The sequence below is a fragment of the Ictidomys tridecemlineatus genome, chromosome X (assembly GCF_052094955.1).
Source record: "Ictidomys tridecemlineatus isolate mIctTri1 chromosome X, mIctTri1.hap1, whole genome shotgun sequence".
Classification (NCBI taxonomy): domain Eukaryota; kingdom Metazoa; phylum Chordata; class Mammalia; order Rodentia; family Sciuridae; genus Ictidomys; species Ictidomys tridecemlineatus.
Window position 1 is genome coordinate 58,142,814 of NC_135493.1, and position 12,970 is coordinate 58,155,783.

General features: G+C 44.1%; 1 protein-coding gene across 2 annotated transcripts; it reads right to left on the bottom strand.

Moving 5' to 3' along the window:
• Nucleotides 1-8,933: 8,933 nt before the first annotated feature.
• Armcx6 (armadillo repeat containing X-linked 6) lies at nucleotides 8,934-11,872 on the bottom strand. Of its 2 annotated transcripts, XM_013365377.4 has the most exons (3): nucleotides 11,734-11,867; nucleotides 10,907-10,988; nucleotides 8,934-10,593 (listed from the first exon to the last, which is right to left on the bottom strand). In XM_013365377.4, the coding sequence occupies exon 3, from the start codon at nucleotides 10,448-10,450 to the stop codon at nucleotides 9,545-9,547; it is 906 nt and encodes a 301-aa protein (XP_013220831.1). In that variant the 5' UTR covers nucleotides 10,451-10,593; nucleotides 10,907-10,988; nucleotides 11,734-11,867; the 3' UTR covers nucleotides 8,934-9,544. The 2 variants fall into 2 exon arrangements, with proteins under 2 accessions (XP_013220831.1, XP_005340753.1); XM_005340696.5 differs by lacking the exon at nucleotides 10,907-10,988 and having other exon boundaries at nucleotides 11,734-11,872.
• Nucleotides 11,873-12,970: the final 1,098 nt, after the last annotated feature.

Sequence of the window (12,970 nt, forward strand, 5' to 3'; positions counted from 1 at the left end):
ACTGTTGAAGGGATACCCACATGAGGTTTTAAAATAAAGGGGAGTTTGGCCCTCTAATAGAATTAATTGAGCTTTTTGCTTCATATAACCATCTGCATGCACCTAAGTGTCAGTTTTCTTTTACATTCTGATATATAACAACCAATTCTTCTATTAAAGTCTTCTGTTTCAACTGAAGACATTGATAATCATGAACTGTATTTAGATAATTGTGACTATACAAATGCCACTCATTGCTGAGCCATGTAGTATCTTAGCACTTGAACCCATCTTTTTAAAAAAATATTTATTTTTTAGTTGTAGTTGGACACAATACCTCTGTTTCGTTTATTTATTTTTATGTGGTGCTGAGGATCGAACCGCACATGCGAGATGAGCGTTCTACCACTGAGCCACAACCCCAGCCCCCAAACCCATCTTTTATGGTTTTAAAGAACAATTCACAGATCACCTCTGGGGATAAGATTTCAAATAGATATAGACTTAATAAAAATTTAGCTGACAAAATATGGAATACAGAAGATGATAAAAGGCAGAATGAAGAATAGCAGGGACTTTACATTTATTTTACAAAGTACAAATTTAATAAATACTAGTGGAAACTTATGAAATAAAAATAAATTATATATATATATATATATATATATATATATATATATATATATATAATTTAAAGGTAAATGTAGCTCAGTGATAGAGCACTTGCCTAGCACCCATGAGGCACTGGATTTCATTCTCAGCACATATAAAAATTAATTAATTAATTATATAAAGGTATTGTGCCCATCTACAAAGAAAAAAATTGAAAAAGTTAAATGTAGTTACCTTATTTATTTTAATTAATTTTCAATTTCCACTTCCTTCAAAAGAAAGCAAACATAGTAAAAGTTATCTCTGTCTTGCTCACTATTGAATTCCAAATAATTTGAATACTTCCACATCCACAAAGGTGCTCAAGAAATACTTGTGGACTGTATGGTTAAACTAAAATAATAATAACACAATAAACACTGAGAATAGAAGAAGGGGAGGGAGAAAGATAATATAAATGAGCTAAAGTATCCTATTTCCTATTAGAAGTTCATTATAGATACAAGTATATTTTTGGAGTTTTTAAGATAATCAAAAAACAGAGCTACTCAACTTCAGAACCATTAACATTTGGGACCAAGAACTATCGTTTACATTGTAGGACCCTTAGATTTACCCACAAGAAGGTCAGTAGCACTCTTATCCCCATGTGTGACAACCAAAAATATATCTAGATGCTGAAAAATGTCCTCTTGGTTGGCAAAATCACTCATAATTAAGAACCATTGCATCTGAAAAGTTATAAGTTTCCACTGTAGAGTGGTACCAAGTCTAGGGAAAAGTAGCAGGGGTAATTGTTTTCATCATAAACTTGATAAGAAATGTTTTGTTGTCATATATATATCGTTCAGATAATTAACACTTATTAAAAATTAATGAGGAGGAACCAATAGAGCTTTGTGAAAGGCTAGCCATGTAGGATGAAGAAAAAGGAAGAATCAAAAATAATTGGAGTTCTAGCATGTGTATAGCCATAGATGGTGGTTGTGTTCACTGAAATAGGGAATATAGTAGAGGGAACCTTGGCATCAAATAATTTAATCTTGAACTCAAGACTTGAACTTTATAAACTTGTGAGTCATTAAGATATAGGTGATAATTGAAGTCATGACAGTGAATGAGATTCTTGGAAAGAGAAGAGAAACCCAAGGAACAACAAGATACTAAATATGTAGGATTCCAGTCTTTTTCATTCTTCTGCATTTTTAAATTGAGTTTATACTGTAAATACTAATTAACATATTTCTAAAAACAAATTTTATCTTTGAAAAAATAATAAAAAATTGTTAAAGCTATTTTAAACACAGATAGAGAAGTACAAACTGTTGTCCAGAACCAGATTGTAACTTGAATGATCAAATTGAGTAGACGCTGAGCACTAATTATTTGCCAGATACATGGAGATTCAATAGTAAACAGAACAGGCAACATCCCTGTGTTCATAGAGATTATCATCTAACAGGGAATACAGTCAAAGGAAACAGAAAATACAATGAAGTGCGGTAAGTGCTATGAAAATTAATAATGGAAAGTCACCTCAACTAAAGATGCAATGGGGTGTGATTTAAGCACATTTGATATCATCCATTTTTCTCTTAGTAGGCATGAGCTCAGTTTCACAAACAAGAAGAAACTATTGTGAGTTCCTTTGCTCTCTGTATTATGATGTATGACAAGTTCAGGAAGGCTGGCAGTGAAAGTAGAGATGGTTGCATTTCTGGGACTGACTACAGGATTTGTCCAAACCAAGGCTCTTAGTATACTAAGAGCTCTGACTCTTTCACAGAGAGAATCTCTGTGTGTTTGTAAATTGGTTTTATTCTCAATGAGTTGTTCAGTTTATTTCCAAGAAACTCTAGCTGCATTCTCAGTCAGCTACTAGAAAATAGCAAATGCCAGAAAAGGAAGAAGCTGTTTGTGGATTTTTATTTTTGTTTTGTTTTGTTTTGTTGGTAATAGGTATTAAACTCAGGGGCACTTAACCACTGAGCCCTTTTTTGCATTTTATTTAGAGACATGGTCTCACTGAGTTGCTTAGGGCCTTGCTAAATTGCTGAGGCTGGCTTTGAACTCAACATCCTCCTACCTCAGCCTCCTGAGCTGCTAGGATTACAGGCATGTGCCACTGAACCCAGCCCCTGTTTGTGCATTTCTTAAAGATAAGAAGCAAGTACAATGTTGACAACGGGAACCTCCATGAACCCTATTGGGTTATAATAAGCAGAAAGACATTGAGCTAAAGAAGAAATCACAAAGACAGGACATATTTGCAGGAAGTAGTCTGTCCCCTTCAGAGCTCTGGAAATGACTCTTGCTTAGTAGCAGGGAAGAGGAAAATCAACACTTTCAACAGCCCTGCAACTACCTCTTGAAAATCCTTGGTATCATTAAGATAACTCTTGATCCTTGTCCTAGATGAAATTTCTGCAAATAACTGGTTCAAAAAAACCCAGATATCCCTATAAAGCAGTGGATAAAAAATGTACCTGGTATGAAATAAACACAAGCAATACAGCAGATGAAGTAAACTCATCTGAAAAATGCTACCATAAAGTAGATTGAAAATGTCATCAAATACTTCAAATGAATTTGAAAGCTTTAATGAAACAACTAAGCAAGACCTCATGAAAGAGATGGCAAGATAAGAATAAGATGAAATGTGGGCTGTCAGGTCCCAAGGAGAATGTGGAAAAATAAATTTAACAATCACAGAGATGAAGGCAAAAATGGCAGGATTACAGAGAAGAAAGGATCTACAGGAAAAGTATAGCAATTAGTGTCAAATCTATGTAAATTCAGGACTAAAACAAAAACAAATATAGTGATTATAGTTACAGAACAAATATAAGGGTGATAAATCCAGATGGAGTAGAATTAATATAACTAACAACAATTGGAATATAAAAGAAAATGAAGGTGGGAGGTAATGTCCATATGTTTATTTTCTTATTCTTAATAATTGGGATCAAAAGATACTATTGAAAGCAAACAAATATGCCAATAGAGATATAAATATATTGAATATTATAAAGTAAACAAGAAGAAATATAATTTAACCAACTAAAATTGGGGAGATAAAAAGAGAAAATGAATAAAAGGAAAAATGACATATGTATAAAGTTAATTATTGAAGCATTATTTATAACAGAAAAAATGGGGGAAATCTCTAAATATCCACAAATAAGACACTCATTAATAATTAGGACACAGTCTTGCAATAAATTACCATTCAGCTGTAAAAGAAAGATGTTTATGTAGTGACATCTGAGGATTGGCAAAGTTATTCATATACTATCATGTATGTGTATGTGTGTGTGTGTGTGTGTGTGTGTGTATACAATATGTGTATAGGTTTAGTCACACAATATCTCTGGAAAAATGCACAACAAACTGATAAAATGCCTCTGATGGGAGAGAACTGAGAAGTTGGTAAAAGAGAGGAAAAGTAAACGAATATTTTCTTTCTTTTTAAAAATTTATTTAGAGACAGGGTCTCCCTAAGTTGCCCAGCCTGGTTGCAAACTCTAGCTCCTCCTGCCTTAGCCCCCAAGTACCTTGGATTACAGGCATGTATCACCATACCTTCATGAGAGATTTCTTAATGCACACCAGTTCTTATTTTTTGATTTTAAACAACTAAGACATGTTACCTATTTTTTCAAGTAAACTAACTTTAAACTTAAGATGGAATGTAAAGAATACCCAGTCTTTGAATGTAAACATGACTAGTCTTTGCCCAGACTTGTATATAACATGTTATGTGAGATGACCAACACATACTTTATAGTTTCCACACTTCACATACATCTTTTTTTGTTCTATCCCTGTAAAGACTGAAAACATACAAAGCAATGTCTTGGTTGCCAAACTGACCCTCTGTATCCCTGCCTATCCTCATTGTTCACCATTAACATTAAGTAATTAGAACAAAAACTTACAGAAAGGCAATGTACTGCTTGTACCTTGCTCAGGAAACTGATTTCTCAAAGCTAATTTTAAGATTTGTAGCCATCAATTTGGAGTTTTACTAATTTCCCAAACCTCCCATTACAATTCAGGAACCAAGCCTGGAAGAATCTGAACACAGATCTTTACTACAAGCCACAGGTGGTGAGAACTTAGAAACTAAAGGAAGTGTCCATCAAAGATGAGATTTATGAGAGAAGAGACGGAACAAGAAGGAAAAACAACCAACTTCATGTTTCCTGCCTCAAATCAATTCCCAGACTGAAATTCCAGATGGGACTGGTTATTAGACATGACCAAATAAGGGAAATGTCTGAGCATTGAGGATAGCTTTTACATGTCCTTTGGCACAAACTACAAAAGTACAAGGTCAAACCTAGGACAGCTCAAGCTCACAGAGAAGGCTGGTGGTTACAACTTTTATCATTTCCCTTACCTCCAGTCCTTCTTCTAGTTGAGAAAGTCAACAACTTTATTCACTACCCAAATTAAAGGCCTAGATAGTAAAAAATAAAGAACTCTTGATACAAATATATACCTTAACAATTGATCTTTGTAAAATTCAAATATTTATTCACACAGAGATTATGTGACACAGTTATTTGGAGTGCATGTTTGTGGTAATAACATGAGCCACCAAATTGTCTTCCCGTCATTCAAAATCATCCCATATCCAGATATACAAGAACAAAGAACAATAGAATACCAATGGCTAGACTAATGGATACAATGCCAGGGACTGAAAAAAAAAGTATGCAATAAACCAGAAAAACTAGTTTGAGCTACTTCACTGCCAAAGACATGGGGGAGGAAGAAAATATTTGAGTAAATTGAAAGAAGGTAAAGGGTTCTTAAAGAGAGTTCTGGAAAAAATATTTCTAGAAAACTTTGTGTAAATATTACATCTTTTTCCACTTCCCTTCTCTTTAGAGAAACAACAGTGAGGGAATAGATAATTAACCTTTTTAACTGCTATTTCCATCAGGGCCTGGGGATGAGGGCTTCTCACAGGCAGCCACAGGCCCCCCCATACCAACACACACACACCAACCTCCCCGGGGCCACCCAGGGAGACGAGGCTCCCCAAGTCCATTAGGAGTTCCTGGGAGAAAGAGCTGTGCCTCAAGAGAGACTTCAGTGCCTGGAAGGCACAGAGGAGTTGCTGGGCTGGGTGCATGAGGGTGCCACAATGTGCTACACGGTGGCCCAGGAATGGAGTGCTCAACCAGTGGTGCTGGATAACTAGTGGTTATCCATCGGGGAAAAGAAGGCAAATCACTTCATTATTGCAGACCTTGCCCAAAAGGAAATGCCCAGCAGACAGACCCATGAAGCAAAACTTGAAATGGCAGGTATGAAAGCACTGGGGGGCTATAAAGGAGACCCTTTTAGTAATCAGGGAGTGTGTGGGGGTGGCATCCTAAGCTGCCCACAAAGACAGAGGCAGTCAGTGTAAATGAACGTCCTGGGTGAAAAGGAGGCCATGAGCAAAGCGAGGAGGGGAGTGGCAGACTGTGAGAAGATGCATGCATTACATCTTTTTCCACTTTTTCCACCAGGCAGGGGCGGGGCTCTGGAACTTCTGCAGGGGTGTGCTGGGCTCTGGGGCAGGGCCCTGCTGCGGTCCAGGCCTTATCAGTGAATTCTAGAAGGCGGGCAGGAGCAAATCCTGCCCACAGCTGCCCACCTGTTAGCCCAGCCTCGTGATGCTAAGGCACAGGGGTTGACTTGGTGTGTGATGAGTGTGCTGGTGCACGTGTGCCACTTAAAAGTGGGGTGGAAACTGCTTTGAGAGTGACACATAGGGCCCAGTGGGAATGCAGGACTTGGCACTGGATGGGCCTAGGGGAAGCTGGATGTCTGCAACGTTGCATGCACTTTCAGGAGTGTGGGAGTGAGGGTCTTCAAACCACAGGATCCCCAGGAGAGGGGGAAGCACAGGTGATAGGTAGCGTGGAAGCCAGTGGCTTCGGGGCACCCGATGTAAAGGTCCTAATGAGATGAATAAGAAGCAAAACCAGGGCCCCTTCTGGAGCTGGAAGGCAGTCTGAGGTGGCAGTTGCAATATTTATAGAAGAGACAACTCAGGCTGGGGCGGCACCTTCCTGACAGGGCACCTCCTTCATAGTACCTGGCAAGCCCAGCATGGATGAGCCTGCCCAGTGTTTGCCACAGGAAAGCCCAGAAACAGTGTCCTGTCGTTGAAGCAGACAGGTGAGTTTTGTGATTGGTGGCTCAGGGCTGTTTTAATTGTGCTTATACCTATGGGGTGGGGGCGCTGGTGCTCTGGCCACAGTTGAAAGCCCCCCTCTCAGTGTCTCGATCCAGCCCTGGGTGGCAGGCATGCTCCCCACTCCCCTCCACCGGCCTCCCTGAGGAGACAGAACCCACATGGAACTGGGATCCTACCTGGCATCCCTATAAACTGCCAAGGGATGAGGGAAGTTCAGAGTGCTGCACCTGCAGACACAGGGAGTGTTTGGGGGAGGGCAGTGCCAGTAAATGGACAAGGAAGGTTTTGCCTTGGGCCGAGGCCTCACGTGGAGGCACTTGGATGCCTGCAGGCTTCCCTGTGAAAGAGCTGCTCAGGAGATGGGCAGGAAGCCTCCGAGGCCCTCTCTGAGTTTGGAGTCAGCTACAGCCTTGAAGCCTCCAGTGCCCAGAAGATGGGGGACAACTATGCACAAACGGGCATCTGGGATGTGGTAGCATGCAGAGGAGTGGGGAGGCACGTGCTAATTTGAGGCAGAATCTAGGAGCAAGTAGAGGCGGAGCAAGGAGGTGTCACTGAAGGCAGCACTGGTAGGGCAGGCTGGACTGAGAAAAGAGCATGAAGGCTGCAGGGAAATCCTCCTTGTCAAATGGACGCCCCGGCCTACCTGTGGCTCACCTGGGAGGAATGGGTGGTCCTGTCAGCTGCTGTTGGGAGATAAGACAGGGCCCCAGGGTTAGCCAAGGAGGCCTGCGGTCAGGGGTGGGGATGAGCCTCCATGGGGGTGTGGTGTGGCAGCGCCCACAGGTCTCTTGCTGGCCATCCCAGGTGCAGGATGAGGAGATGCAGCATCCCCATTCCCAGTTGGAGGGCTTCCCAGAGTTGGTAGGCAGAACCGGAAGGTGCCCGAGTCAGCATAGAGTTTGGGGCACACGGTGCAAGCAGCAAAGTTCTAACCCACCTGGAACCCAACCAAACTCTGGTGGAAAGGAAAAGAAAAAATGAAAAGGAAACAAAGTTCTGTGTGGAGGACAGCAGGCAGAAGGCAGAACACCCTGCAGGCAGGCAGGCCACTGCTGTCCAGGGCACGGTGACCCACGGCAGCATCTCAGAGACACCTTCCGGGAGAGGGCACAGGGCACAGAAACAGCACCATCCAAGGGAAATCCTGGCTTCGGAGGAAGGCCACTGGCGCGCACATCACACACCCACAGAGAATGTGACTTTGGCGACAGGGGCTGAGGATTCCTGGGAGGGGCCTGGATATGTTGGGGACAGTGTGGCAGAATGAGTTGGCCAGCCCTTTGGGCCCACGGTTCCGCACGCACGGAGGGGCACTTCCTTTCCTCACAGGGGTGCAGGGACCTTGGAGGGATGGTATGCAGGTGTGTCCAGATGGATGGATAGGCCGAGGCTGGTTGCACCAAGCACCCTTCACATTTTCCCTACCACCCCCACAGGGAGTTCCTGGAGGGCTCCCCTATTCCCTTCCTGGGTCCCACCCGACATACAAGGGGAGCCATGGAGGAGAGGAGTTTCACCCAAATGAAGCAGTAGACAACCCTCTCACCCTGCCAGGAAGCAGTGCTTGGGTTCCCAAGACAGGGAGGAGGGCTGGAAGCAGGTCTGACAGCAGCTTTGCAGGGGAAAGAGAGGTCAAGTAGGCCCTGGGCAAGTGGCAATCTCTACTGTGATAATTATGCACTGGATGTGCATGGATGCATGACTGGGAGCCTCCCCCACTGCCCCCACCACCATCCCCACCATCGACCACCACCATAAGCAATGCACAAACACCAAGGACACTGACCTTCCTCTCTAGGCTGGCAGTCAAGGAATCACCATCACCTTTATTGCGGGATTCCTCTGCATCGGGCACCCCTGTGTCCTGCTTGGAGAGTGCTGTCTTTCCCAGTTCACTCAACATTCCATCAGCATTCCCCCAGCCTCCCTGTGCCCCACCTGTCGACCCTGCCCCCATCTCCCTTCTTGGAGCTTCTGCTGAGCACAGCCGCCCCTTTCTGCCCCTGTCTCCTATGAGCACTGACAAGTGTGCATCTGTCAGAGAGCGGCCCCCACCCCCGGTCAGCTGGCGTTTATTGTGCATGCAGGCTTTTCTCTTGGTGCAGACTGCAGGCTCAAGGACAAGGACCATGTCTCTCTCTTTTTGCCAATCAAAGCACACAAGTTTATTGATGATACACACAGATGCAGACTTGGGCGGAGGAAGTTAAGTCAGTACAATGGATACATGGGGAGTGCACTTTGTGGATGAACAGGTTCGCCATCCGTGGGCTGGTGTCGAAGAAAGAGAAAAGGAAAATACTTCAACGTAGGCAGCGGCAGATGCATTTTCAGCATGAGCTCCCAGATGGGCCTGGCCTCTGCAAAGCGGTCCCTCTCGGGCAGGGAGACCATCACAGGCAAGCGAGCACTGGTGGTACTCTAGTTTGATGTCCCTTATCTGCAGCAGGCGAGCCACAGTGATCCCTTTACTGCATCAAGAGGGCTGCAAGGGAGTAATTTACAATGCACAATGCCTGCAGACTGCAAAATCAAGGAATCACCCAAAGCTCTGCGGGGGAGCCCTGCCTGGCCAAAAAGAGTGTGGTCTTCAGTCTAGCTTCTGGAACGTGCACCCAGCCCCAGTGACCCCCGGTGATGGGGTGACTGCCTAAGGCTGGATCCTCAGTAGCACCCACTGCAGATTCTTTGACATCTGCAAACCTAGCAGGGTTTGTGTGGAGTCGGTCCCATTCTGTCCCAGAAGGCTATTTAAGGGGTGAGGGTTTCCAGGAGAACCTCTCTGTTTGCACTTCTGATAAAGAGGGACATGAATGAGAGCAGCATCTGGGCACCCAGCAACTCCCCTGCCAAGAGTGGCTTTTCAGACAAACCCATCAGCGGTTCTAAAACCTGAACCTTAGCGCAGCCACTTCTTTCGGGTATCAAAGGAAACTTCAAGTCTGAAACGGACTTGGCAAGCATGTTATTAATAACTGTCATGCTTATTAACAAATTTAATCCGGCCTGCTGCAGAAATGAGTTGCAGCTACGTGGCACAGTCTCCTGACACACTTCATTGATGAACATCTTAATCTGGCCCTGATTTTCAGTACTGGCATTCAAGTTACCTGGGGCACACAAAGCTTCCTCCCTCACAGTGGGGTGGGGGGTGGGGAGTGTGTTTCCACAGATGGAAAGGTTGGCCAAATGACTCCTGATATTGTGGCTAAGTGAAAAAACAGCATCCTTGGGCTCAGCAAACAACTTTTTTCCCTGAATAGAAGGACACTTGGAGAGGTCTATTATACAACTGACACTTTTAAAGGTTTGTGCACTCCACGTATTTTTATGTTCGTATGGGAATGGCCGTTGTTTTATTGGGTGTGCTCTGTTGGCCTTGCCACCCCCTGAGTGCCTGTCCTCTGTGCCACCTGGGGCCCCAGGTTCAGTCCAATCCTCATCCTCACTCCAAGGGCGAGCCATTGTTGTGAAATCAAACCAAATTTCGGGCTCCTCTTCATCCAGCTCCTGGTCATCATCCCATTCTTCTTCGTCCTCCTCCTCCAATTTGTCACTGTCGTCTCTTCCTATGGTTAGTTTGTAAACACAGTAGCAGGCACCAGCTCCAATCATTAGTCCTGCTGCCATCCAACCCATTTCCCGGGCCCGGCCCATGTTTCAGTCTGTGCCAGTCTTGGGGCAGGATCCGGAGGGCTTTGGTCCCCCTGATAGAAGAGGACTTTTAGGGCCAGGGTGAGAGATAGTGCAGGGTAGTAATCTTCAGCCGGACCTAGGCTCCTGTAGCTCTTGTGATGAATCTGTGGGTGAGAAAGAGTATTTTAGGGTTTTGGGCTGTGCCTGGGTTTATACTTTTCCAGATAGGCAGATTTGAGTTTGAGTCCTTGTTGAGAAAGTTGGGTATTAGGAACTATTTCCTTGTTCTTTTCTGTTTTCCCCCATCTACCCTCAGGACACACCATTTCTCTTTTAGGATCCTCACAGAAAGGTGAGAGATGGGGCTCTGGTTAAGATAACTAGGAGGGTGGCGAGAAGATCTAACTCTCAGGTAGTTTCCTCCTTCACCACATAAATCTTCACCCCCAATATTTCACAAGCAGTTTTCTAACCAACCTCTACCAAAGTCAGACAAATTCCTTCTTCTTCCCGGTCTTCTTTTGTCAGTGTCCCCTCCACAGTGATAGGTGAATAGAGTCTGGCAGAAGGACAAATGGAAAGACAGGTAGGTGGCAATAGAGAACTGAAAGTGTAGCGAACGAATCTGCACTGAGCACACAGGTCCCAATATCCGCTTTTCTGAATTTTGGGCCTTTAAGTTTAAAATATTTTTCACACCCTTCTGACTTTCTTAACAAGGACTTCCCCGCCCCCCTCATCATCCGCCATTTCCCCAGCAAAGGCCGCCACACCCCTTTCCCTGCACTGAAATGGGAGGGGGTGTGGAGAAAGACGGGGCCAGGAGAGGGCGACTCGGACCTGGCCCGCAAGGATCCCAGCCCCTTTCCTCCAGCACCCCCATCCGCGGTCCCGGGCTAATCCCCCACCTTCACACCGCCCAGCAAGGTTCCCACCAAAGCAGTTTGCTCCTTCTCTCGCCAGTACATGCGCTGCAAGCTACAGACCCAAAAAAAGACAGGGGACCGAGGGGACGGAGTACTTGGTGGACGGACCAGCACCGGGACGTGGTGCCCGGATTGTGGAATCGTTCTTTCTTTGGATTCTCTGTATCCGCCGTTCACTCCCCTCACCCCCACCCGAAGCCCGCCACTTCTCTTGAGTAAAATGAGCACGGGGTGGGGTGGGGATGGGGGTGGGGAAAGGCATTTAAAAAGTAAGCGAGAAAGGGGCACAGCCTCCATCAGCCCGAACTTGGACCCGCAGAGCTCTCGATCTTCTCCCACCCCCATCTCCTTCCAAACAGCGCCAACCCTCGCACCAACCTTCACGGTCCAAGCTAGTTTCCTTCTTCCTTCAAACGCCTGCAGAGTAATAGGGGGTTGGTACCCAGACTGAGGCGACTAGCAGGACTTCTGCTCTAGGCGGCTCTTAGTCACGTGACAGCCACGTCACCAGCGAGCTCTGGCCCCCAATTTCCACTCCCACAAGCAGTGCGGCAGGCGCCAGCCTGCCCCGTACCTCCCCCCATCATACTGGGCCCTCTATAAAAACTCCAGAAACCAGAAGTGACCCCATCTCTCTGGTGTTTGATTTTGACTTTCTGTACAGTTGGGGGCAGCCTCTTTTCTGGGTCTTCCTTGCCCTTCCTTACACTTCTTGGAGAATTGTGTCATCCTTTCCTTTGCTGTGAAACTCCCGCAACGCCTTCCTTAATTTCTATTCCTTTCTGTGTTCAGTCTCTGCATCAAAATTGGCTGAGGAAGAGCAATTCGAGAAGCCCAGGTAGTAGTGAGGTTTTTATTAATATTTTGATCCATGTATGTTCTGTATTGTCCCTCCTTTTATAATTGAATCATGCTATGCTGTTTTTTTAAATAAGAACATACAATAAAGCTATTTCCATTTGCAGAAAAAAACAATCATAATCTTATTTTTAAAGATATGTAACATAGGCAAGATTTTCCAGTTAAGAAGAGGTCCTCATTGAATTGGCAAAGTTAATTTGATCTACATTGAAAGTATTTTCTTCTAAATTATAGCTTTAAAACACCATATTAAAGTTTAAAAACACATCTTTATAAATGAGACCAGTCTCCAGGGCTTTCAGTATGATTTATAAATTGACAAATAAATGAATGAGAAGGTCAGTGTTCTGATTGTGACCATTTTAGATGAGTGAACCACCATCCATATCTTCCTCCTGGCTGAATTCATATTATTAGATGTCAGGCTCTTGAGATCTTGTAGAAGGCTGCTGAATAACTTTCACTATGGCTTCAAAGAACAGCTTTTATAAAGACCCCAACTTTAGGCAAATCTTATAACTTCAGATGAACTTTACAAATCAGTAACTTCATAGATTAGCCTGCTTTTCATTTAAAGAACATTGTTTAAAATCTATTCTGAAATTTCATGATGTAAACCATAAATCATTCAGAAATTAGAGAATTATCCCATTGATAAAAATGAGACTTAACAGGTGGAATTTTCATTCCATCATGACAGTAGTGAGATGTCTCTGGGATCTGTCATCCATATATTGTCACCACAGCATTGACC